The sequence below is a fragment of the Hevea brasiliensis genome, chromosome 6, assembly GCF_030052815.1.
Source record: "Hevea brasiliensis isolate MT/VB/25A 57/8 chromosome 6, ASM3005281v1, whole genome shotgun sequence".
NCBI classification, from domain to species: Eukaryota; Viridiplantae; Streptophyta; class Magnoliopsida; order Malpighiales; family Euphorbiaceae; genus Hevea; species Hevea brasiliensis.
Window position 1 is genome coordinate 4337019 of NC_079498.1, and position 27731 is coordinate 4364749.

Genomic DNA, 27731 nt, shown 5'->3' on the forward strand with positions numbered 1-27731 from the left:
ATATAAAAATTTTTAATTTTTAATAGTAAATTTTATAAAATTGAATTAAAATTTAATAAATTTTATGAAAGAAATTAAAATCGAGTGATTTTTATGAAAATATTTATAAAATTAAATAATTATGCGTGATGTTTATCATAAAAAATATAAATATATAATTTAATAATTATTAAATTTATTATGATATGAGGTATAATAGCTATACCCCATAAAATTTATAATTTCTCAAAAATAAAAAAAAATTAATTGGTTTTATATTTTCACATATTATTATTTATTTATTCACTTCACATAAAAAAAAAAACAAATTTTGTTAGGTAAAATGTTATTATCTCAAAAAAATATGTTACTATGTAGAACAAAAGAAAAACAGAAACAGAAGCAGCATCACGCGCTAGAAAAAAAAGAGTGGGGAACAGGGACTGTTCAAAAAATATGAAAGAACGAAGGGTGATGAGACTAGAGATATATAAAAGAGTGGACTGCTGGGTCTCTGAGTCACTGAGTCCTAACAACTAACAACACGCCCATGATAGTTGCTGCCAAAGTCCCTCAAGGGCCCCAACTCTATATTGACAACTCTCTCTCTCTCTCTCTCTCTCTCTCTCTCTCTCAGAGAATTGGGGCATGCCGGTGTCTGGTTGCTGAATGTTGATGCCTCTAAAACTCTGCTGAATGAATGAAACTTAACTGGAAAAAGATTATCCTACAAGAATTGGTCCTTTCTTTTAGTTTTGGTTTAAAGAAACCATATGAATACAATTAGATAAATTTGATTGATGGGTTTTACATAATTTTTTATGGCTATTATGGATTCAGCATTATTGGATTGTTTTTATCTTATTGTTTCTCTTGAACACAAGAACACTGAAAGGGCCTGTAGCAAAGGGAAGAAAGTTGAGTTTTTTTTTTGTTGTTGTATTGAATGCAAACTCCCCTTTTGTCTGGGTGCAGAAGGACCCTCATCCGCATTGAAAATTAATTAAAGAATTAAAAAAAAAGACTAATTCTGATAATAAAAAAAAAAGAGATAAAGCTAAGGCAAAGGCAAGGAAAGCAATTGAGACTTGAGAGAGAGTGAGGAGGGTGGGGGAGAGTGTGGGTTATGTACTGTCTTAGCCTGTCCCCTCCACCCAACACAGTCTCTCTCTCTCTCTCTCTGTCTCTCTCTCTCTCCTCATCTCTCTTTCTCCCTATCTCAACAGTCCAAGTCCAAAAGCCACCACCACATTGGCTTTTTTTGCCTTTTGTTTTCTGTGCTCCCTATGCAATTGTCTATGTCTGCTACTTCTGCTCCCTCTTCTCAGTACCTGCAAATGGGGGAGGAATCATACTTTGAATTTCTTGTTATTATTTGATACCCTTTTCTTTCTTTCTTTCGTTCTCATCTTTTAGCTTTGTATGGGTATCCTTTCTAAACATGACCTTCTTGTTGTTTTCTATTCATCTTCTTGCACTACTCTCCTGTATTTAACTTTTATGGGTACCCTTCAAAAAATATGAGTTTCTTGCAATGATTTGACCTCATTTCCAATTTTCTATGGTTTTCTCTTAGCTTTGTGGGTACCCTTCATTTCCACTTGATTAGTCTCCTGCCCCTACTTTTCTTTTTTAATTTCTTGATATTTTGGGGGCTGGTTATGTGGTTGTACTTGTATTTTTAATCCCATACTAAGATACCAACACTGGGTGGGTGTTCATGGAAATTGATCTGAACCATGCAGTGACTGAGGTGGAGAAGAATGCATTTTGTACTAATGGGGACTCTTCCTCTTCTTCTTGTTCTTCTAATTCATCTCCATCTCCTATGCCCTCTTCAATTTACTTGGAGCTTTGGCATGCTTGTGCTGGCCCTCTCACTTCACTGCCCAAGAAAGGGAATGTGGTTGTCTACTTTCCTCAAGGCCACCTGGAACAGGTTGCCTCTTCGGCTCCTTTCTCTCCTATGGAAATGCCCACCTTTGATCTCCAGCCACAAATCTTTTGCAAAGTTGTAAATGTGCAATTCCTTGTAAGTAGTAAAATGGGTTTTCTTTACTTTCTCTGCATTCTATCTATTAGCTTCCTTGCAAGGTCATAACTTTCCATTATATGATTCCTTCTAGTTTGCTGCTGCTGCTTTTTTCCTTTTCTAATTCTAATCTCTTGAAACAGGCTAACAAAGAGAACGATGAGGTCTACACTCAGCTTACTTTGCTTCCTCAACCAGAGGTATCATCTTGAATTGATGTTATAACTCATTTCCCTCTCTTCTTCATGTCGGGTTTTATGCCACTGTTACTTGTATTATGCCGGGAAAATTGCATTCTTTTGGGGACTGGGCACGCTGTCCTTTTAGGTCTTAATGAATTTATTCGGTTTTTCTTTTAACCTTTATAGTCTCGCGAGTTGACGGTGTCATTTTCTGGGAACTTTGTAGTTGGTAGGACACGATTTAGAGGGCAAAGAGCTTGAAAATTTAGGTGTGGATGAAGAAGGTGGAGGCGGATTACCAGCAAAATCAACCCCTCATATGTTTTGCAAAACACTCACAGCTTCTGATACTAGCACCCATGGAGGGTTCTCTGTTCCCCGTAGAGCTGCCGAAGACTGTTTCCCTCCGTTGGTATGAATTTTATGCCTTTAATTGCTCTACGATTACTTGATAGACTAATTTGGTAACTCTAGTTAGAATGTGTTGTGAATGTGGTGATATTTCTACATCTGTAGGATTACAAACAGCAGAGGCCCTCTCAGGAGCTTGTGGCCAAAGACCTACACGGAGTAGAGTGGAGATTTCGACACATATACAGAGGTAAATCTTAATACAATATTGGGTTGGGTTCAATTGAAGGAAATATTGGTAGTGTTGTTTAATGTTTATTGCCTTTTAGGTCAACCCAGGAGGCATCTGCTTACTACAGGGTGGAGTATTTTTGTGAGTCAAAAGAATCTTGTTTCAGGGGATGCGGTGCTATTTCTAAGGTATGCATATGGATAATGATTCTGAAGTAAATTTTTACACCTCATTTGAAGTTCTGGGAAAAAATAATTCCCTTTTCAAATTTTGTAATTTAGCCTGTTAGGAAAAAAATTCGGGAAAAAGAGATGGGGTAGTCAGAACAGCTACAAATTTGACAAGTGGCAACGCTTAAAGCATCAAGAAAATCCCAAAAATGCAATAGTATAGAAGGGCTACGAAAAATTTTTGTTGTGCCTGATGAAAAAATATATATAAAAAAATATTCCTGATGTTATGGAACAAATTATAGAAGAAACCAATCCAATTTAATTTGTTGTATCCATCAGGCCATATAAAGCTATGTTTTCTTGTGGTCTTTGTAGGGGTGAAGATGGGGAGCTGAGATTGGGGATTAGAAGAGCTGTTCGACCAAGAAATGGTCTTCCTGATTCAGTTGTTGGCAAACAGAATTCCTATCCCAGTGTTCTTTCTCTAGTGGCTAATGCAATTTCCACCAAAAGCATGTTTAATGTTTTGTACAGTCCAAGGTACCGCTACTATTACAAATCCGATGTTATGAATATTTCATTTAGTCCTGTCGTTTTGTTAATGCTATTAAATCTGTGCTCAAAGAGCCCTGGCTCTTCAATGGAGGCCATAATTTGAGCAGTATGAATTATTTAGTGGAATTTTACAAGCCAAAATGTGTTTCAGCACAGGCAGGGTAATATCTAATTGAAGGTAGTGTCAAATTGATGGGGTAAAGGCTTGTGCCATGAAAATGACAATGATGCCACTCACTGTTAGAAAATTGACATTTTAATGTTTTTCACTATGAGTATAATTGATATAATGTCATGATTCAAGGGCTAAAATTTTAAGAAATTTTGCAGTCCCAACTACTGCTGCTCAAGGAAACAGCATAGTTTAGAATATTTGATTGACATTGTTTAATGTTGGCTCAAACTGAAGCAATACATTCTAATTTATGTAAATATTGTACTTCGGGTATGTCTCCACTTTCTTATAGTTTAGGTTCCTGAGATGTGCTGTTTGTTTACATATTATGACCTATGCAATTTGTCTGTACTATTGTCATGATAATAATGTTCAATGGGACTTGAACAAATAACAGTTTTTCCTGATATGTTAATGAGAATTCACTCTCTTCCAATTTGAATTTGTAGGCTAAACAGCACAATCCTCGGTATATTGTCAAATAAACTTACTTACTTGTTAGGACTGAGGATAATTACCTGATTTAAATACTATGCTTTCTGATTTGAGATATCCAAATCTATTGAATATTAAGTAGACTAGCTATTTTGGTCGCTCTTCTCATGGTCTGTGGACTACATAAGGATGCCAGGGTGGTGTGAACTGAGAGACTCTTAAAGTGATCCTGAATGTTTATTAGCGTAGAGAGGAGAATAATAAGGGAATTGTGCAGGATGCATTAGGTGCAGTAGGAACAGTTGAATATATGTTTGAATTAGTGTTGACTGTTGAGATATAAAGAAGTTTGTAAGGTGCATATTGTAAGAATTACACCGTAAATTTCCGGGTTGTCCCTGGTGTTTCAATGATAATATTATTTTAAATAAGCCTAGTGGTTATTTCACATTAAGTGGTGAAATTGTTAGTCTGAGATGTAGAGTGCCTACAACTTTGGAATCAGGATTTTTCTTCCTATAAGTTGCTCATCCAGCGTCTAATAGTGCCTCTACACAGGCTTGTAAAGTTTGTGATTTAAGCATTGTGTTTTATTATAGAATAAAATTAATGGCTGGTTCAAATATCACATAATGATTAACATGCAACATCTATGATATTGATCGGAGATTACATGAATGACCATTATTGTGTATGGGATAAAATTAACTGCAATTATTTGGGCTGAATAGTTGTATAATTATGAATATTTTTTGACTTGTTACCCAATAAACAATTTGCAGTAATGAAACTACCTTTATTCTCAGCACAAAAAGCTGCAAAATTATTAAGGGTTTTTGATATTTATTGAGCTTCCTTTTTTGTTCTTATCTTCGTTGTGCCCATTATGGTGCTATCTTACACATAAGCATGCAAAACTTGGCCAGTTGATAGCATTTTTTGTTGGGCTGTTGAACATCTTAGAGGGTTCACTATCCTACTCTTTCAAATAGTTGCATGAAATAGATTTGGTAGGAAGTGCAATGAATGCAGGTTACTTCTACTAGGTTTTTAAAAAATGTAAAACTGCATGAATTCTTAATACACAGATTCACTCATGCATGCACATAAAAAGTTTAAAGATAGAAATTTTTGTGGAGAATGTCAAGTCTGTATTACTAAAAGAAAAGGGTGATTTTTTTTTTTAATGTACAAATTTTGGATTTCAGGGTAGTGAAAGGATTTAATGTTAAGTGCTTTTTCAGAATCAAATTGAGAATTTCTGGAATGGTTCAAGTAGCAGTTCTTATGTGGTGTTATCTATTAGGCTATTAGTATTAGTGCATAAGTATTTGACTGGCATATAGTTCCTTTCCCTTCAATTCTTGTAAATTTATTTGCTGTTTGTTTTTTTCCCCTAATGAGGCATATTCTAGATAAAACAGGAATTTAAAGTTGTATGCAATGCCTGAAATGCAGGGCCAGTCATGCAGAGTTTGTAGTACCCTACAAAAAGTATATGAAAAGCATCATGAATCCAGTGTGCATTGGGACAAGATTCAAAATGAGATTTGAAATGGATGATTCTCCAGAAAGAAGGTGTTGTGCAATTTAGTATGACAGCAAAACTAATTCTCGACTCTGCAGCAAAACATGACGTTTTTTCTACCTTGTGCAGGTGCAGTGGTGTTGTCACTGGAATGAGTGACTTGGATCCTTATAGATGGCCTAACTCAAAATGGAGGTGCTTAATGGTGAGTTTTTAAATCTTGCTTTACATATCATGGAATATTACTCTATGTAGATGATTTTGTTTTCCACATATTTCAATGTGATGTAAGCATACCTTCGTTTTATCTGCCACCGTGAACATGAATTCTATGAATTTCTTGCTCACATAGTTAACCAGAACTGTTTGCTCTGTAATCTTTATACTTCCTCCCATCCCCATTGTTTGTTTATGAAGCAACATGGAACTTAATCCAACAGAGCATTCTGTAAACGCAGCATTGGTTTTTGTGTAGTCAACTGATTGATGGAATTACTGAAGCTAATAATGTTCTCTATAATCCAATTTTGATTGCAGATTTTGCATTTTTTTTTCCCTGAAAGTTGGGATACTTTGAAAAGTAATAATTTCTAAATAAGCAGATCTTTGATATGGAAATGGAAAACATTACAAGTTCTGGAATGCGTTTCTTCTTATTTGTAGTTCAATGACAAAGCAGGATGGTGGACTTGTTATTTTATGATCTCCATGTGACTTAGTGATTAATTTGGGCATCATTGATGTGCCATTAAACAGGTGAGGTGGGATGAAGATGTTGTTAGTGATCATCAAGAACGAGTTTCTCTATGGGAGATTGATCCTTCTGTTTCACTCCCACCCTTGAGCATTCAATCTTCCCCAAGGCTGAAGAAACTGCGGACTGGTCTGCCAGCAAACCCACCTGATAACCCCATAACTGGTACAATTTCTGTTCCCACTTCTTAAGCTTACTAATTTGTGCAAGTCTGAGATCTGTTTTATCTTTTTGCAGGGGGGGGTGGTTTTTTAGACTTTGAGGAGTCTGGAAGATCCTCTAAGGTCTTGCAAGGTCAAGAAAATGTAGGTTTTGTGTCACCCTTATATGGACATGACACGTTAAACCGCCCACCAGATTTTGAGATGCAAAACTCAGCGCATCAAAATCTTGTGTCAACTGGAAGAGATAAGGCTAATATTAGCGAGATAACAAGGGCTCGCTCAACCACTTACACAGGCTTTGCGGAATCTAATAGATTTCCGAAGGTCTTGCAAGGTCAAGAAATATGCCCACTGAGATCACTGACTGGAAAAAGTGATTTCAACCTAGGTGCTTGGGGCAGACCCAATCTTAGATGTGGTCCTTTCAACATATATCAAGCACCAAGACCTAATTTTTATCCGCTAGCAGCAGAAAGCTTTCAAAATATGTATTTTCCTTATGCTGATTTATATAAAACTGGCCAAGATCCTAGAATGTGTTCTTATGCTACTAACTTCCCAAGAGAAAAACTCCAATTTGGTGCATCTTCTATTCAGACTGGTGTTGCTAGGGATGAAGTTGGAAAGCCAAATCAATCAAGTGAGCACAAGTCACAGGAAACTATTTCTGCATCACCAGCCTTAGGGGTAAATCTAATAAATCAAAAGGATAACTCTTTTAATGGGACTGCTAGTGGCTGCAAGCTGTTTGGATTCTCGTTGACTGCCGAATCACCTACTCCAAACTCACAAAACTCTGGTAAGCGGAGTTGTACAAAGGTAAGCTGAATTAGAAGCAATCAGACGTTGACATGCTTTTTTATTTTGTTTATTACTTATGTTTACATAAATTTGTTGCAGGTTCATAAGCAGGGCAGCTTGGTTGGAAGAGCTATTGATCTCTCAAGACTGAATGGCTATGATGACCTGTTGAGTGAACTAGAGCGACTATTTAGCATGGAAGGCTTTCTACGAGATCATAAGAAAGGGTGGCGGATCTTGTATACTGACAGTGAGAATGATGTAATGGTTGTCGGGGATGATCCATGGCAGTAAGTGTCTGTAATGAAACCAACCTACTAGTATCTGCTATCCAGTGCATTACAATATAATTTGCAAGTAATATGCTTCATCAATTTCATATAAATAACAAAATTCGTATATGTTCTAAAGTGATAGTTGCTGTTCTAAAAAGCTAGGTAGCCAGCAGGCATAAAATGCATTAAGCAAAGAGAATATTTAAAAAAAAAAATAAGTTACTTCATTTATGGAATTAACTAGCTTTGTGATGATGTTCACCATTTGAATCTGAATCTTTTAGATTATCAGTATGGATCTGTGCATGTATATATTATCAAATTGCATGTACAGATAAAGGTAATGGTGTGAAGTATGGGAAGGAAGAAAGCAAAAAATTGCAGTGTACATTTCTTATGTATTAAAATGAAAAACAATGGTACCCTGAGGCTTTTTTTTTTTTGTCTCTTCCTTTTCTGTGATCTTTTAGAATAATCAATAAATGATAATCATGACCCTTGACTAAATGATCCTTACAGTGAACCTTTTTCCTGGTCACAGTGAGTTCTGTAATGTGGTATCCAAGATCCATATATATACTCAAGAAGAAGTGGAGAAGATGACCATTGGAGTTATTGGTGATGATACTCAAAGCTGTTTGGATCAAGCTCATGTTGTAATGGAAGCATCAAAGTCTTCATCAGTGGGCCAGCCAGATTCTTCTCCACAGTAGTAAGGGGTTTGAAATTCGTATTTGGTTTTAAGTACTATGCTTGCTGTACTATGCTTGCTGTGCTTGTGCACTCGCTATCAAAACCTGAACCTAGCTATGTATCTTCTATCATTTGAATTCTAAGTTCAGTGATTGTCTTTGTCAATGGAACGCGTGGATGTTTAGAACTACTGTGCCTTTCATGGCCTTAGATAATAACTGAAGTTTGTGGAACTGTTTGATTTTAGTACTTCCTCATCAACTTTTCATTAACTATTGTAATGAGTAGTATTATTCTCCTATCTTTACACTTAATCAGCAAATGAAAGCAGATAGTTGGCTTCTGGGATCACCATAACAACGTTGTGTCGTATTGGCATGGGAAGCATCACTTAGATTCAAACTAATGTAATATTAGACCTTATCACAGTTGATTAGTAGTGTTTCGAGGTGTTTAACATGCCATCCAAGACTAAATTCTGCAACTTTATCCCGGTGAAATGGCTTCTCGATGTTAACTGGGTAGAAAGGAAGATGGTATTTACAGATTCTTAAATCCTAGTGATGGATCAACGAGCTTTAGTTCAGTAGTATTGAGGGTACTGTGGCAGTTTTAATGATAAGGCTGTGAAATGTCGATTTCAAATCCTAATTGGAGACCAATCAACAAAAAAAAAAAAAAAAATCCCAATGATGAACTCGAATGCAATGGCAGAGAGACTTTATAGGCAGGAAGATGATTGCTAGAGATGGTATCAGTTTGAGGATACTCATACTGGAGGAAAATCACCAAGCCTAATAGCTCATGGCACAATCCTTATTGTTCCAATTTGCAACAGGGTCTTCTTCAAAGTCCTCCAAAAGTTTTATGTATTCCATAATCACATCTGCCAAAGACATAGGTTCTGTTGAAGCATGTGATATTATTGCTTCAAACTCTAAATTTTCTACAAGTTCTAAGGATATAGTTTATGTATTTTAGTTGAATTCAAATCCTAAAATCTGCAAAAGCAGATATGAAATGTCTAAACTTGTAATGTTAATCTTTAAAGTAAGGTGTTCTATTTCTCTCTTAGTTGATTAGGCAGAAATCATGTGGTATTTTGCTCTATAAATAGCCATGTATTATTGGAAGTATATAAAAAAGTAAAGTAAAAAATCAATCTCAGTTTAAGCAAATCTCTTTCCTCATTTTTTTTTTCAGATCCAACAGGTTCATTAACAAGATTTCCAAGAAACTTGTAGGCAAGTTCCTTCCTAGTTGGGCAACTATTAGCAAAGCATATCCCTGGCTCCCTACTGATGATATCTTTGGTTTTGTCTCAAACATGTTTCATCCTTGTCTGTCCATTGCAAATTAAGACAGGATATAACAACATCCATGCATCCTAATTTTTTTAGAGGCTGTTGTCCAGTGGCTATTATTTCTAAAACGGAACTTCAATAGACATTTTATTGCAAGAATAAGCCAGCTGCATGATGAATTAGATAAGAACAAAAAAAAAAAAAAACGGGAATTAGATAGGGAAGTAGTCTCCGGAAGCAATAAGTAGCTTAGCTTGGGAACTCTGCTCTTCAAATGGGCTTTGCTGACCACAGATACAAGAATTCCCAGAAGATTCAATAACGCGGTCAATGGGTCTGGGTGTCCGGTGTGCAAATGTGACAGGAGAGCAGCTGCAGAGCCATCAGGGTGAAGATTTCAAATAAAGAGGCAGCAGTATTTTCTTGAAAAACAAAGTAAATAATAATTGATAAATCGATCCGTCCAATGTTGTTTTAATTGAAGTTACTAAAAAAAAAGGGCAAAAAAAACTCTCTAACTTTCAAAATTTTGCAATTCTATTTCATATTATGAAAATTATTAATTAAATTTTAAACTTTTTAATTCTTGCTAATGCTACCCACTGTTAAGAAAACTGTTATTTCACTAACAGAGATGCTATGTAAGACGCCAGTTGCGATTAACATAAAAGAAGAAGATATATCTTTGAATGAAATAAAAAAAAAATATGTAATTCAATATAAATACCTTGTATTAATATATATTTAACAAGTTGTACTTAAACAATTCTTTATAGTTGATAGATGAAATAAAGATATGGGATTAAGACTATTGAAGAGACTAAAAACATATATTTTTAGGTAGGAACATATTATTTCAATATATTAATATGAAAAATATTTCCTATTATTGAAGTTGCATTCTTATGTGGCCCTTACATACTGTCTTTGTTAGTAAAATAACAATTTTCTTAACGGCTGGAGTAAAATTGATAAGAGTTAAAAAGTTTAGGGTTTAATCGGTAATTTCATAGTATAGAATGGAATTGCAAAAATTTAAAAAGCATAGAATTTTTTTAACAGTTATCAAAAAAAAAAAAAAAAAAAAGACTTTGCATTGCAAATGATTGATTCTGTATGAGAAGCACAAATAACAACTAATGGTTGGTTCTAATTGCAGTACGAAAAATTAAAAGCAACTAATTCAAACACACCTAATTAATCAATTATCCATGCAATAGAAGGATAAGAAAAGGCAATTCTAATGGGCTGAACCAATTTTTTTATTAAAACAAACTCCCTTATTGGCCTGCTTATAAGCCTCGAGGCCTCTCGAATCAGTTCTTGGGTATTGATACAACAAGAAAGAAAGTGTACTCAAAATTACTGCTATAAAACCAAAGGGAGAGGACAAACCTTCAATTCTTCTAGCTCAACTTTTCCTTTACTTTAGTTCCTCCCTCAATTTTTTCAATACATCTTGTAGCATATGATTGAACCACACGTGAACCACTTCCAAGAAATCTGGTTAACCAAGGCTTCAAAGAGATGAGCAACTCTTGTGAAACTGGAAACTTATTCAAGTATAAATAACAAAATTTGAGAGCTGCTGCCTCGAGCATTGGGAATGTATTCATATCCTTACTAAGCAACTCTGGGAGAATACTGGACTGGAAGAAGTGGCAGAAATAAAGATGGCATGTATCCCATTTCTTCCTTTTGGTCAAGTTTGAATCAGGCTCAGACTTGGAATTGTCAAACAAGCGCTTCAAGAGTGAAATACTTCTCTCTTCCCACTGTTCTTTGGCAATCATATGCTCAGAAATGTATGCATATGCCCTATACAACCTATCCCTTAAAAAGGCAAGGTTCCATCTATCTGACACGCAGGACTTCAAGTAAGAGATGAAGGAATTGTAGTAGGCTGACAAGCTCATGTCATCCTTAGCATCCCTACACAAGAGAAAAACCACTAAGCGTATGGCACACTCCTTTCTCCTCCAATGTGGACCATCTAATTCTTCTTGGTCAATCGTTCTCAGCATCTCCTCTACCTCTGCCATAACCATCAAAGGCACATGAATGGGAAATTCACTTAAAAGTTTCTCAAGAAACATATAGGCAAGTCCCCTCCTAGTATGCCCATCACTAATTAGCATATCCCTGGTGATGAATTCAAGATGATTTGTGGTGAACAAGCACTTATCCTCTTCGTTAATGGCTAAATTAGGAATTATAATGTTGCTAAAGACTTCAGGTATCCATTGTACAGGGATAAAATTTAACTTCACCAGGCACTTGAGTGCTGATATGACAATGTGTTCATTCACTTTGCGAAATGATGTAGAAACAGACTTCAAAAAGTTGGAAAGAATTACGAAATCACCATAATCTGTCTCAAGAGAAAGCTCAGTTGTCTCATAGACAGCTTGTGTAAGCTTATCAAAAGTTGATACCTCATAGTAGTGGTCGCCAACCGGTCGTTGAAGATGTTCATACTTGCCACTCAAATAGGTTTTCGTTCTCTCCTTCCAATTGAGTATAGCAGGTTGCAAATGAAGGTCACAAGGATGCAATTGATTTAATATTCTATGGCACAGCCACTCCTTGTCCAAAAGCGATCGAAGAGCATCTGCAGAGGCATCATGGGCGGACATTGACAGAAAGGAATCAATTTGCAGAGCCGCTTGGTTAGAGATTTCTATAACGGAAGCAGCACTATTCTTTTGAAAACAAAAGACTTCATCATAAAAGGATCGATCCATCCGATGTAGCTTATTATTCAACTTCCATATGATAGATTTGGAAGTATGAATAATTGGTTGTGTATGAGCAGTATGAAGACCGTCGTTTTGGAGTTTCAGAATAAGCTCCACAAGTGGCTAGTGCCAAGAGGAATCGTGGCTAAGCAGGAACGTGAGGGCTTCATTGAGATTCCTCTGGATGACGGAAAAATGTGGAGATATGCAGATCCGAAGGCAGACAATTAAAGTCTTAATACAATCCATCTCAAAATTGTTATAAATAGCTTGTATGTTAGACAATATAGAGAGAAAGAATTCCTATATTGTTAAAATATAAGGAAATGACAAGAGTAAAATATATATAGAATTATATATATATAATTCAATATATATTATTCTATTATGGCACTTGGCACATATATGTGTGAAATAAAATAATTATCATATTGTAATTTTCGTAAATAAATTACAAACAGATGTGTTTATTAACAAGTAGATGTGTCTGTTAATAGACAGACATGTCAATTCTATACAAACAGTCACAACTGTTTGTATAGGTGTCTGTTAATAAACAGACATGTCTATTCTATACAAAAAGTCATAACTATTTGTATAGGTGTCTGTTAATAAACAGATATGTCTATACAAATAGTCACAACTATTTGTATAGGTAGCTTTTAATAAATAGACATATCTATTACACAAATAGTTGTATCTATTGGAGATAGACAGATGTATCTGTCTAATAAAGGTGCCATGACTTTTCATTCTTTATAAATATGGATGATTTTTTCAATTCAGAAATATACTACTTCTACTTCTTCTTCTTTTCTTCTAGTCTCTCTAAATTCAGTTCATATAAAGAGTTCTTAAGGGAAATCTTCAGGAGTTGCTGTCTGCAGATTTCAGGCTTTGTTGTATCCTAGAGGTATATTGCCATAACCTTGCAGCAATCTAGTGGGGGCAATTAATACCTTAAAGATAGTGATTCACCACGCCTCAAAGCCTATTCTACACCCACTGCCTCAACAATTTTAAAGTATTAATCGCAATGGAGTCCAAGGCTGTTTCCGTGATGAATCAAGAGTTTGTGAAACTTGATCGTTTTGATGGGACAAACTATGTTCGCTGGAAAGACAAGATGCTATTCTTACTCACCACATTGAAGATTTCTTATATACTTGATCCAAGTCTGCCTGCTATTTCACCACCAACTCCAGAAGATTCTGAACAAGTGAAAGCAGATCGAGACAAACGTGAAGAAGATGAATTGTTATGCAGAGGTCATATTCTTAACAACTTGTCAGATATGCTATATGATCTATTTACTTCTATCAAGTCTCCAATGGAAATCTGGAAATCACTGGAGTTCAAATACAATTCAGAAAAATAAGGTGTGGATAAATTTCTCATCATAAAATATTTTGAATTCCAAATGGTTGATAATATGCCTGTTATGGATAAGTCCATGAGTTGCATATCTTTGTTTCAAAGTTTAAAGATTTGAAAGTGGTAATTCCTAAATCATTGCAATTAGGAGGAATAATAGCACATCATACTTCTAGTTTGAATGATTATAGGAAGAAATTATTGTATGCCACATACGACTTTTCTCTTAAATAGCTTCAGAAATACATACACATTAAAAGTTTTTTTTTATGTGATAATTTATTTTATGTTGATGACATGTTTATAATTTATTTTATGTTGATGACATGCTTATAATTAGAAGAAATATAAGGTTATATTATGATGCTAAAGCTCATGGTGAATGTGTTAAAGAAGATAATAAGATTTATGTGCATAAGTCGAAAAACACTTTTTATATGCATAAATCCTAATTCATATTGATTGTGTCTATCACTAACTAGGTGGGGATATTGTTAAAATATTAGTGATAGAAAAATTTGTCTCATTTCAAAAGAGTTATGTCTGTTCATAAGTGAACATATATAATTGTTCTAAGAGATACAAAGTGAATGGTTGTATCTGTTCTAAAAGGTATAAGTGAATGGTTGTATCTGTTCTAAGAGGTATAAGTGAACGGTTGTATATGTTCTAAGAGGTATAAGTGAACAGATGTAATTATACTAAGAGATACAAAAGTGAACAGTTGTATCTGTTGTAAAAGGTATAAATGAACAGATGTAATTATTCTAAGAGATACAAAGTGAACGATTGTATCTGTTGTAAAAGGTATAAGAGAATAGATGTAATTGTTATAAGAGATACGAAGTGAACTGTTGTATCTATTCTAAAAGGTGTAAGTGAATAGATATAATTATTCTAATAGATACAAAGTGAACTATTGTATATGTTTGAAGAGATGCAAATGCTTTTATAAATAGCAGTTTGGAATAAAAAATCTATTAACTTTTCTTTTTTGTCTCTTCTCTTCATTTTTACCTACAATCAATATTATTATTCTTTAATTTATTCTTGGGAGAATTTTAAAATTACTGTCTAGATTTATATTTTGGTTATTATCCTTGAGGGATCTGCCTAAACTACCTAGCTGTAACATAGTGGGGGTTTTACTCTTTGTCATTTTCATTATATTAAGGGAAGCAAATACTCCATATGATATTTATTGCAAATTGACTGGAAATTTTAGTAGAATAATTACTCAAATTGAGTATACTAATGCTATTGATAGCTTAATATATGCTATGTATTGCACTAGACCTGATATTGCTTTTGCAATATTTAAATTATCAAGTTATACTAGTAATATTAGTATGAAATACTGGAAAGAAATTTCAAGAGTTTTTGGATATTAAAAAAAAAAAGGGAATTATAAACTATAGATTATTCTGTGATAAATTTCCAATTGTGCTAAAACCATATAAAGAGTTGTATTCATGCAAAGAGTTGTGTCCCTTGGCCAAAAGATGTAACTAAATAAAAAGATGCAATTCTTCTTAATAGTTACATGTATGAAGAGATGAATTTATTGGCCAAAAGGTTGATACATTTTGAGTAGTAAATATAAGAGCCTTACAAGTCATTTATAAGAAGTGACAAAAGGACAAATGAGTATGCATTTCTGTGTATGTACAAGTTTAGCTTATGGAGCAATTTATTTCTGCAAATAAGGTACATATCTAGACTGTGAATTACTTATGTAATTCATGTTATAAACATGTGATTATATGGTTGACTAGTGAAACAAATATGATGGAGATCCTAGGGTTATATAAATGCCAATTGGATAAGTAGTACTAAGGATAATAAGTCAACCTTTGGTTGGGTGTCCACTTTAGGTGGAGGTTTGGTTTCTTGGGCATCAAAGAAACAAACTTGTATAACTCATTCTACGGTAGAATCCGAATTTATAACTTTGGCGAATGTTGGTAAAGAAGTAGAATGGCTGAGAAACTTGTTATCGGATATTAAGTTGTGGCCACAACCTGTGCCATCTATTTCTTTATATTGTGATAGTCAAATCATGATGGTTAAAGCTTATAGTAAAATATACAATTGAAAGTATATATATAAGCTTAAGATATGAAAATGTAAGACAATTAGTCTCTAATGGTGTTATTACCATGTTTATGTTAAATCCTATAATAATCTAGCAAATCCTTTAATAAAAGGGCTCTCGAGAGTTATGATCATAAGTACATATATTGATTAGGATTTAAAATATTCCATTAAATTTACTAATGATGGGAACCCTACTTTATAGTATTATTACTAAATAAAGTTTAAAGGGTAACAACAAGTCATTAGTAAATGTTGTAAGTAAAGTACTTAATGTACTAAGTTAATGGAATGAGGATGAGTATTTATATTCTTAATGAAGTTTAAAATTATTACAAAGGAAACTTCACCTATATGAACATAGAAAGTGGTGCCGCTTCAACAAAAGTGGGAATAATTTTTGTAAATATTCATGAAAATAGGAGGTAGCACAAGGCCATATTCGTGCTAAAATTTTGGTGAACTTTTTAAGTCGAACTAATTGATTCATGTGTGTAGTATTTCCGGTTCTATTTAATAGGAATCTAGGTTTAAGCTAAGGCCACCATGATTTCTTTAGAACTTTGAAATACTTACACTAAGGAAAAGTTTAAATCGAAAGATACTTTTCATTATGCATGAAACAATGGGATTTAACAATACAAGCTAAGTGGGGGATTGTTATAAATAGCTTGTATGTTAGACAGTATAGAGAGAAAGAATTCCTATATTGTTAAAATATAAGGGAATGACAAGAGTGAAATATATATAGAATTATATATATATAATTCAATATATATTATTCTATTATGGCACTTGGCACATATATGTGTGAAATAAAATAATTATCATATTGTAATTTTCGTAAATAAATTACAAACAGATATGTTTATTAACAAGTAGATGTGTCTGTTAATAGACAGACATGTCAATTCTATACAAACAGTCACAACTGTTTGTATAGGTGTCTGTTAATAAACAGACATGTCTATTCTATACAAAAAGTCATAACTATTTGTGTAGGTATCTGTTAATAAACAAATATGTCTATACAAATAGTCACAACTATTTGTATAAGTAGCTTTTAATAAATAGACATATCTATTACACAAATAGTTGTATCTATTGGAGATAGACAGATGTATCTATCTAATAAAGGTGCCATGACTTTTCATTCTTTATAAATATGAATGATTTTTTCAATTCAGAAATATACTACTTCTACTTCTTCTTCTTTTCTTCTAGTCTCTCTAAATTCAGTTCATATAAAGAGTTCTTAAGGGAAATCTTCAGGAGTTGCTGTCTGCAGATTTCAGGCTTTGTTGTATCCTGGAGGTATATTTCCATAACCTTGCAGCAATCTAGTGGGGGCAATTAATACCTTAAAGATAGTGATTCATCACGTCTCAAAGCCTATTCTACACCCACTGCCTCAACAAAAATTAGAAATGTTATCCTTGTGGGTTTTAAGATGAATCTTCAATCTTGTTGCAGCAGCTTCGCACAAGTGTGCTGCAACGCACAAGTGTTCATCAACAACCACACGACCGGTATATATGAACCCTATTACTCGGAGAAGCTCTAGTGGGAACAGAGGCTGAGTGGAAGCAGCCAGGTCAATTTTGATGCTTTCATCCAGTCGATGTTGAGGCGAAGGAGATAAGACAGCAGCAAACAAGTCGAGGAAACAAGTTTCATCGCTTGAGCCTGCGTTCTCTTGATAAAACCTGACGAGATCATTCACGTAGTCTTCATTACATTTCTTTTCCTTATTGGACCCTCCATTAAAAAATTCAGCTTCATCTCTTTTTCCTTCGATGAAATTTCTGACACGATCTAGTAGAATAAGAAGCAAGGGACGTTGTCGTACTTGTGGCAGGAAGCCATCAGTAAAAGGAGGATCCTTCCAAAGTCGAGATAGCTCAAAGAAGACATTTTTAAATGTCTTACACAAAATTTCATGACTTAGTGCTGTTTTCTCTTGGACAAATATGACCAAATCTAAGTAGTTGTCCACTCCCACAAAAGAATCAGGAGTAGCAGCACTAGATGCCGAGGCTATTGCTTGGAAAAGCTGTTGCGCAAAGTGACAGCTATAAGATCTAGCTTTCGGGTCAAATCTGCACAGGGACTCAGTTAAGCAAAAGGCAAGCAGAAAGCAGAAATATTCATGATTCACTGCACCTGATTTCTCAGCGAATTCTCTGAAAAGATTTGCGAACTGTTCTGCCAGGAGCAGCAAATCTTTCTTTTCCCCATTGAAACTCCCACCGCTCTCTGCTTTCATTTCACTTACCCAACCTGTAGGTTGGTGTGATCTTCCGCTTCTTCTCCTCATAACAAATGCCCTGCAGGAAGTAAAATGTTCTCGATTCTTCCCAGAAACACCGGATTTGTATCTTGCAGTATAAAACAACTAAACGCCTCTATATGGAACTCAACCAATCACCAGTCACCAATCCAATGAAAAAGATAATGGGATAAAATAATACCACCAAGATTTTGAAAACTTGCAGATTGATACAGTGAAAGGACAGTAAAACAAATAAAAATGCGTTCACATCATTTCGTTCAGGAATATCTTTTTTGGAAGGAAACCATTCCTTATTGGTTAAGAGTCATCACCCCGAAGACTAACAGAAAGTTATTTTATGAATAATAAAATCATAATTTTACCCACAAATAAAAAGAAAATTTATAAAATATATGAATATATTTACAATTTTTCATATTTTTCTCACACTTGTTCTCATTTTGAAGAGTAAATAGAAGTCAATAAAAAAATTTTATTTTTCTCTAAAATTGTCCTTCAATCTTTATTTTCTACCCATCCAAACATAAAGTGATAAAAAATAAAATTATTTTCCCCTTAAATTTTTTTTCTCTTTCATTTTACAAGGAAAATAAAGATTGAGATGTGTTCTACTATTGTGTTCTACTAATTTCCTCTTTTATTTTCCCCTATAATTGTGTTCTACTAATTAGGAAGAAATCCTAAATAGGAATATAGAATACAGAATATACAGAGAAATAATATAGTGATTGACTTTTCATAACACTCCCCCTCAAGTTGGAGCAAAAATGTTAATCATGCCCAACTTGTTACAAATGTAGTCAATTCTAGCTCCATTTAGAGCTTTTGTGAAAATATCTCCTAACTGCTTTCCAGTTTTGATGTGTCCTGTTGAGATGATCTGTTGTTGAATCTTTTCACGAATAAAGTGACAATCAATCTCAATATGTTTGGTCCACTCATGAAACACTGGATTAGAAGCAATATGGAGAGCAGCTTGATTATCACACCACAATTTCGAAGGCAGGGAGGTGTTAAAACCTGTCTCATCTAGTAATTGAAGTATCTACATTATCTCACATACTGATTGTGCCATGGCTCTGTATTCGGATTCAGCACTAGATTGAGAAACTACACTTTGCTTCTTGCTTCTCCAAGACACCAAATTTCCTCCAACAAAAACGCAATATCCAATAGTTGACCTCCTATCAACCTTAGATTTAGCCCTATCGGCATTTGAAATACATTCAACATTCAAATGCCCATGATTACCATATAGCAAACCTCTTCCTAGAGCGCCCTTAAGATAACACAAGATTTGTTCCAAGGCTTCCCAATGAGCAACAGTTGGGGAAGACATAAACTGACTTACCACACTAACAGCATAAGCAATGTTAGGACAAGTGACTGTAAGGTAATTCAATTTTCCTACCAATCTTCTGTATCTCTCTGAATCTTCAAACAACTCACTATCCCCTGCTAATAGTTGTAAAGTTGGAGTCATTAGTGCACTACAAGGCTTAGCACCTAATTTTTCTGTCTCTATCAATAGATCAAGGACATATTTTCTTTGAGATAAGAAAATACCCTTCTTACTTCTCATAACTTTGATACCCAAGAAATACTTTAACAATCCCAAGTCTTTAGTCTGAAACTGGGTTTGGAGGAAGGTTTTAAGAGATGAAATACCTACAGAGTCACTCCCAGTGATGACAATGTCATTCACATAGACTACCAGGAGAATTAGACCAGCCTCAGATTGCCTATAAAATACTGAGTGATCACACTTACTCTTTTGCATACCAAATTCCTGTACTGCTTCACTAAATCTCCCAAACCATGCCCTAGGACTTTGTTTCAAGCTATAAAGAGACTTCCGAAGCCTACAAACTTTACCCAACTCCCCCTGAGCAACAAACCCAGGTGGTTGCTCCATATACACCTCCTCCTGAAGATCACTATGAAGGAAAGCATTCTTGATATCCAATTGATGCAGGGGTCAATCATATGTAGCTGCTAAAGAGATAAACAAGCGAATAGAAGTAAGTTTAGCTACAGGAGAAAAAGTGTCAGAGTAATCAACTCCATATGTCTGAGCATATCCTTTTGCTATAAGGCATGCTTTTAACCTAGCCACAGAACTATCGGGATTTACCTTTTACTATAAATACCCATTTGCAATCAATAGCTTTCTTATCAGTAGGCAAAGGCAATAGTTTCCATGTACCATTAGCATCTAAAGCCTCCATTTCCTCTTTCATAGTATCACACCAGCCAGAATGAGACAATGCCTCACCAACAGTATTAGGGATAGAAACAGAGTCTAAAGAAGTAACAAAACACTGAGAATAAGAAGACAATTGATTATAAGAAACAAAAGAAGAGATAAGGTAAGTACATGAACGTTTACCTTTACGAAGAGCAATGGGTAAGTCTAGATCAGAATCATGATTAGTATGAAGTACAGGATCTCCCAACGAAGTAGCTGGTGGAGGATCTGAGTCAGGAATCTCCAATCTCCTGGAATAAACATGAACAATGGGAGGTCGAGTAGGTCTAGAGACAGAAGGAACAGGCTGTGGGAGAGGACTAGACATTAGTTGGACAGTATATATTAAGAGATTATCCTCCTCCCCCTGACTCTCATACATAGATGATTGAGGAAAAAATAGAGTGGACTCAAAAAATGTGACATCTGCAGAAACAAGATAACGATTAAGAGTAGGAGAGAAATAACGGTACCCTTTTTGGAGCCGGGAGTACCCAAGGAAGACACATTTGAGAGATTTTGGATCTAATTTAGTAACCTGTGGATGAACATCACGCACAAAACAGGTACAACAAAAAATACGGGGTTCAATAGGGAACAAAGATTTTATAGAAAACAAAGCAGTATAAGGAATATCCCCATTAAGGACAGAAGACGACATACGATTGATAAAAAAATATGCCGTAGAAGCTGCATCCGTCCAAAAGTGTTTAGGAACTTTCATCTGAAAAAGAAAAGCACGAGTTACCTCAAGAAGATGCCGATTTTTTCTTTTGGACACGCCATTTTGGGATGGGGTATCCACACAGGAAAACATGATGAAGAATGCCATTTTGTGTCATATAAGACTGAAATTGTACTGAAAAGTATTCTTTGGCATTGTCACTTCTTAATATGCGCACAGAAATATTAAATTGAGTTTTGATTTCATTACTAAAGGTACAAAAGATAGAAAACAACTTAGAACGATTCTTTATTAAATATAACCAGGTAACACGAGAGTAATCATAACAAAAGTAACAAAATAACGAAATCCAGTTTTAGAAGTAACAGAACAAGGACCCCAAACATCAGAATGAACTAACTCAAAAAGGGGATGAAGCCCGTTTATTGACTCTAGACACAGAAGGCAAACGATGATATTTTGCAAACTGACACGACTCACATTCTAGTACTGATAAAGACTGAAAATGAGGACACAGCTTCTTTATAGTAGACAAAGAAGAATGACCCAATCTACAATGAGCTTCAAGAGGTGTTAAGGTACTGGAGCAAATAAGCGACCGCGGTACATGATTTTCCAGAATGTAGAGACCACCTGACTCGCGTCCTCTACCAATAATCTGTTTCGTCATAAGATCTTGAAACAAACACTGGTCAGGAAAAAAGAAAACAGAACAATTTAAGGTACGAGTAAGTTTACTAACAGAAAGTAGATTAAAAGAGAATTTTGGTAGACACAAAACAGAAGACAAAGAAATTGACGAAGTCGGATTCGCAGTTCCAGAACCCATGACACAAGAAGTAGAATCATCAGCTAAAGTAACAGTAGAGGAAGTGAGATTAGACTGAAAAGCAGATAGAAGACTAGAATTACCTGTCATGTGATCTGTCACACCAGAATCAATAACCCATTTGGATGAGGAAGACACAAGACATGTAGTGGATTTACTTGACTCAGCGATCGCAGTGACAGGGGAACTGGTAGGCTTTAGAGATGCCTGATACTGGAAAAATTGTGCAAAATCCTCTGCAGATACCAAAATAGTTTTCTCAGAGGAAGATACTGTAGAATTCTCTGCTGCCATATTTGTCATCTGTGATCGCTGATTTTTCCTCTGAAGTTGTGGACAATTATATTTTGTATGGCCAGGCTCATGGCAATAATAACAAATGACTCCTCTTGAGTCCTGATTAGAACTAGCCTCTCTATTACGCTAATTACTTCTGTTGCCTGTAATTCCTCTTCTACTTCCTCTTCTATTAACCTGTTGTTCATTTGGATTATGGCTAATAAGAGCACTACTGGCAGGCTGTGAAGATTGGGTACTCTCTGTACGAAGGACCCGTGTGAACGTTTCATGCAAAGAGGAAATCTCAGAACTGGAGAGAATCTGAGATTTAGCAGTCTCATACTTTGAAGGAAAGCCTGTAAGAAAACTCATAACAGCCAGTTGCTCCCGTTGGGCTTGCTGAACTTTCACATCAGGACTAAAAGGTAACAATACATTAAGTTCCTCGTATACTCGTTTAAAATCCATAAAATAAGCCGTGAGAGACTTATCATCTTTCTCAATACGGTAGAATGCCTTACAAACATCATAAATATAGGAGATATTCCCTTTACCAGAATACAGAAAATCTAAGTTATCAATTAATTCCTTAACAAATTCACAGTGATTAATTAAACTAATTACCTCACCGTGAATCGAGTTTCGAAGCTGCAAAAACAACCGAGCATCCTCCCTTAGCCAAGTTTGTCGTGTATCATCAGTGGGTGGATCTTTAGTAAGGTGATCATCCTTATCAATGCTACGCAAATAGACCCTAACAGTCTTACTTTACTCCAGGTAATTCAAACCATTAAGTTTGTATTCCGTGATCTTAGTCATCACCGGAATCACATCAGAAATAACATTCTTATTGTCTGCCATTTGTTGAGACAAAGAAAACTAACCGAAACGCTAATCCAAAGTGCTTATAGCAGCAAAATAACCCAAAATCACAAATCAAGCAAATACCGAAATAGGATCTGAGAGCCAAACCTCAGAAATCCTTTAATGGTGTACTGGATCAGACAACAGCATACAGTGGTGGAATGAGGGGGTTGAGGCGACGCCAGCGATGTTGATCGAGGTCGAAACAGCCAGTCGGCGGCCAAAGTCTCTTCTTGAGTTGGGTGGTGAGAACAAATAGTCACCCTAGATTGATAACCTGCTCTGATATCATGTAGAAAGAGATGATTCTCCTTAATTTCAATTAATCTGTACATGGGTATATATATACAATTGATTCCTATAATTGTGTTCTACTAATAAGAAAAAATCTTAAATAAAAAATCCTAAATAGGAATACAGAATACAGAATATACAGAGAAATAATATAATGATTGACTTTCCATAACATTATCTTTAGTAAGGTGATCATCCTTATCAATGCTACGCAAATAGACCCTAACAGTATTACTCTACTCCAGGTAATTCGAACCATTAAGTTTGTATTCCGTGATCTTAGTCATCACCGGAATCACATCAGAAATAACATTCTTATTGTCTGCCATTTGTTGAGACAAAGAAAACTAACCGAAACGCTAATCCAAAGTGCTTATAGCAGCAAAATAACCCAAAATCACAAATCAAGCAAATACCGAAATAGGATATGAGAGTCAAATCTCAGAAGTCCTTTAATGGTGTACTAGATTAGGCAACAACATACAGTGGGGGAATGAGGGGGTTGAGGCGACGCCGGCGATGTTGATCGAGGTCGAAACGGCCGGTCGGCGGCCAAAGTCTCTTCTGAGTTGGTTGGTGAGAACAAATAGTCACCCTATATTGATAACCTGCTCTGATACCATGTAGAAAGAGATGATTTTCCTTAATTTCAATTAATCTGTACATGGGTATATATATACAATTGATTCCTATAATTGTGTTCTACTAATTAGGAAGAAATCCTAAATAAAAAATCCTAAATAGGAATACAGAATACAGAATATACAGAGAAATAATATAATGATTGACTTTCCATAACATTAGGCTATTAGTATTAATGCATAAGTATTTGACTGGCATATAGTTCCTTTCCCTTCAATTCTTGTAAATTTATTTGCTGTTTGTTTTTTTTCCCTTAATGAGGCATATTCTAGATAAAACGGGAATTTAAAGTTGTATGCAATGCCTGAAATGCAGGGCCAGTCATGCAGAGTTTGTAGTACCCTACAAAAAGTATATGAAAAGCATCATGAATCCAGTGTGCATTGGGACAAGATTCAAAATGAGATTTGAAATGGATGATTCTCCAGAAAGAAGGTGTTGTGCAATTTAGTATGACAGCAAAACTAATTCTTGACTCTGCAGCAAAACATGACGTTTTTTCTACCTTGTGCAGGTGCAGTGTTGTCACTGGAATGAGTGACTTGGATCCTTATAGATGGCCTAACTCAAAATGGAGGTGCTTAATGGTGAGTTTTTAAATCTTGCTTTACATATCATGGAATATTACTCTATGTAGATGATTTTGTTTTCCACATATTTCAATGTGATGTAAGCATACCTTCGTTTTATCTGCCACCGTGAACATGAATTCTATGAATTTCTTGCTTATATAGTGAACCAAAACTGTTTGCTCTGTAATCTTTATACTTCCTCCCATTCCCATTGTTTGTTTATGAAGCAACATGGAACTTAATCCAACAGAGCATTCTGTAAACACAGCATTGGTTTTTGTGTAGTCAACTGATTGATGGAATTACTGAAGCTAATAATGTTCTCTACAATCCAATTTTGATTGCAGATTTTGCATTTTTTTTTCCTGAAAGTTGGGATACTTTGAAAAGTAATAATTTCTAAATAAGCAGATCTTTGATATGGAAATGGAAAACATTACAAGTTCTGGAATGCATTTCTTCTTATTTGTAGTTCAATGACAAAGCAGGATGGTGGACTTGTTATTTTATGATCTCCATGTGACTTAGTGATTAGTGTGGGCATCATTGATGTGCCATTAAACAGGTGAGGTGGGATGAAGATGTTCTTAGTGATCATCAAGAACGAGTTTCTCTATGGGAGATTGATCCTTCGGTTTCACTCCCACCCTTGAGCATTCAATCTTCCCCAAGGCTGAAGAAACTGCAGACTGGTCTGCCAGCAAACCCACCTGATAACCCCATAACTGGTACAATTTCTGTTCCCACTTCTTAAGCTTACTAATTTGTGCAAGTCTGAGATCTGTTTTATCTTTTTGCAGGAGGGGGTGGTTTTTTAGACTTTGAGGAGTCTGGAAGATACTCTAAGGTCTTGCAAGGTCAAGAAAATGTAGGTTTTGTGTCACCCTTATATGGACATGACACGTTAAACCGCCCACCAGATTTTGAGATGCAAAACTCAGCGCATCAAAATCTTGTGTCAACTGGAAGAGATAAGGCTAATATTAGCGAGATAACAAGGGCTCGCTCAACCACTTACTCAGGCTTTGCGGAATCTAATAGATTTCCGAAGGTCTTGCAAGGTCAAGAAATATGCCCACTGAGATCACTGACTGGAAAAAGTGATTTCAACCTAGGTGCTTGGGGCAGACCCAATCTTAGATGTGGTCCTTTCAACATATATCAAGCACCAAGACCTAATTTTTATCCGCTAGCAGCAGAAAGCTTTCAAAATATGTATTTTCCTTATGCTGATTTATATAAAACTGGCCGAGATCCTAGAATGTGTTCTTATGCTACTAACTTCCCAAGAGAAAAAATCCAATTTGGTGCATCTTCTATTCAGACTGGTGTTGCTAGGGATGAAGTTGGAAAGCCAAATCAACCAAGTGAGCACAAGTCACAGGAAACTATTTCTGCATCACCAGCTTTAGGGGTAAATCTAATAAATCGAAAGGATAACTCTTTTAATGGGACTGCTAGTGGCTGCAAGCTGTTTGGATTCTCGTTGACTGCCGAATCACCTACTCCAAACTCACAAAACTCTGGTAAGCGGAGTTGTACAAAGGTAAGCTGAATTAGAAGCAATCAGACATTGGCATGCTTTTTTATTTTGTTTGTTACTTATGTTTACATAAATTTGTTGCAGGTTCATAAGCAGGGCAGCTTGGTTGGAAGAGCTATTGATCTCTCAAGACTGAATGGCTATGATGACCTGTTGAGTGAACTAGAGCGACTATTTAGCATGGAAGGCTTTCTACGAGATCATAAGAAAGGGTGGCGGATCTTGTATACTGACAGTGAGAATGATGTAATGGTTGTCGGGGATGATCCATGGCAGTAAGTGTCTGTAATGAAACCAACCTACTAGTATCTGCTATCCAGTGCATGACAATATAATTTGCAAGTAATATGCTTCATCAATTTCATATAAATAATAAAATTCGTATATGTTCTAAAGTGATAGTTGCTGTTCTAAAAAGCTAGGTAGCCAGCAGGCATAAAATGCATTAAGCAAAGAGAATATGTAAAAAAAAAATAAGTTACTTCATTTATGGAATTAACTAGCTTTGTGATGATGTTCACCATTTGAATCTGAATCTTTTAGATTATCAGTATGCATCTGTGCATGTATATATTATCAAATTGCATGTACAGATAAAGGTAATGGTGTGAAGTATGGGAAGGAAGAAAGCAAAAAATTGCAGTGTACATTTCTTATTTATTAAGATGAAAAACAATGGTACCCTGAGGCTTTTTTTTTTGTCTCTTCCTTTTCTGTGATGTTTTAGAATAATCAATAAATGATAATCATGACCCTTTACTAAATGATCCTTACACTGAACCTTTTTCCTGGTCACAGTGAGTTCTGTAATGTGGTATCCAAGATCCATATATATACTCAAGAAGAAGTGGAGAAGATGACCATTGGAGTTATTGGTGATGATACTCAAAGCTGTTTGGATCAAGCTCATGTTGTAATGGAAGCATCAAAGTCTTCATCAGTGGGCCAGCCAGATTCTTCTCCACAATAGTAAGGGGTTTGAAATTCGTATTTGGTTTAAGTACTATGCTTGCTGTGCTTGTGCACTCGCTATCAAAACCTGAACCTAGTTATGTATCTTCTATCATTTTAATTCTAAGTTCAGTGATTGTCTTTGTCAATGGAACGCGTGGACGTTTAGAACTACTGTGCCTTTCATGGCCTTAGATAATAACTGAAGTTTGTGGAACTGTTTGATTTTAGTACTTCCTCATCAACTGTTCATTAACTATTGTAATGAGTAGTATTATTCTGCTATCTTTACACTTAATCAGCAAATGAAAGCATCTCTAGCTGGCTTCTGGGATCACCATAACAACGTTGTGTCGTATTGGCATGGGAAGCATCACTTAGATTCAAACTAATGTAATATTAGACCTTATCACAGTTGATTAGTTGTGTTTGGAGGCGTTTAACATGCCATCCAAGACTAAATTCTGCACTTTATCCCGGTGAAATGGCTTCTCGATGTTAACTGGGTAGAAAGGAAGATGGTATTTACAGATTCTTAAATCCTAGTGATGGATCAACGAGCTTTAGTTCAGTAGTATTGAGGGTACTGTGGCAGTTTTAATGATAAGGCTGTGAAATGTCGATTTCAAATCCTAATTGGGGACCAATCAACAAAAAAAAAAAAAATCCCAATGATGAACTCGAATACAATG

The 27731-nt window shown here is 35.3% G+C and overlaps 2 protein-coding genes across 4 annotated transcripts; both read left to right on the forward strand.

Moving 5' to 3' along the window:
* Positions 1-1072: 1072 nt before the first annotated feature.
* Positions 1073-8575, forward strand: LOC110638638 (auxin response factor 4). 3 transcript variants are annotated; one of them, XM_058148263.1, is made up of 12 exons: positions 1076-2011; positions 2155-2211; positions 2420-2605; positions 2710-2794; positions 2874-2964; positions 3325-3489; positions 5573-5692; positions 5772-5847; positions 6399-6561; positions 6634-7379; positions 7461-7651; positions 8156-8297. In XM_058148263.1, exons 1-12 carry the CDS (start codon positions 1700-1702, stop codon positions 8178-8180), a joined length of 2217 nt encoding a protein of 738 aa, XP_058004246.1. In that variant the 5' UTR covers positions 1076-1699; the 3' UTR covers positions 8181-8297. The 3 variants fall into 3 exon arrangements, with proteins under 3 accessions (XP_058004247.1, XP_058004246.1, XP_058004245.1); XM_058148262.1 differs by having other exon boundaries at positions 1078-2011; positions 8178-8575; XM_058148264.1 differs by lacking the exon at positions 8156-8297 and having other exon boundaries at positions 1073-2011; positions 6634-7359; positions 7461-7612.
* Positions 8576-24270: 15695 nt separating this feature from the next.
* LOC131180736 (auxin response factor 4-like) lies at positions 24271-27269 on the forward strand. The gene is made up of 5 exons (XM_058148265.1): positions 24271-24560; positions 25111-25273; positions 25346-26091; positions 26173-26363; positions 26887-27269. The coding sequence occupies exons 1-5, from the start codon at positions 24390-24392 to the stop codon at positions 27056-27058; spliced, it is 1443 nt and encodes a 480-aa protein (XP_058004248.1). The 5' UTR covers positions 24271-24389; the 3' UTR covers positions 27059-27269.
* Positions 27270-27731: the final 462 nt, after the last annotated feature.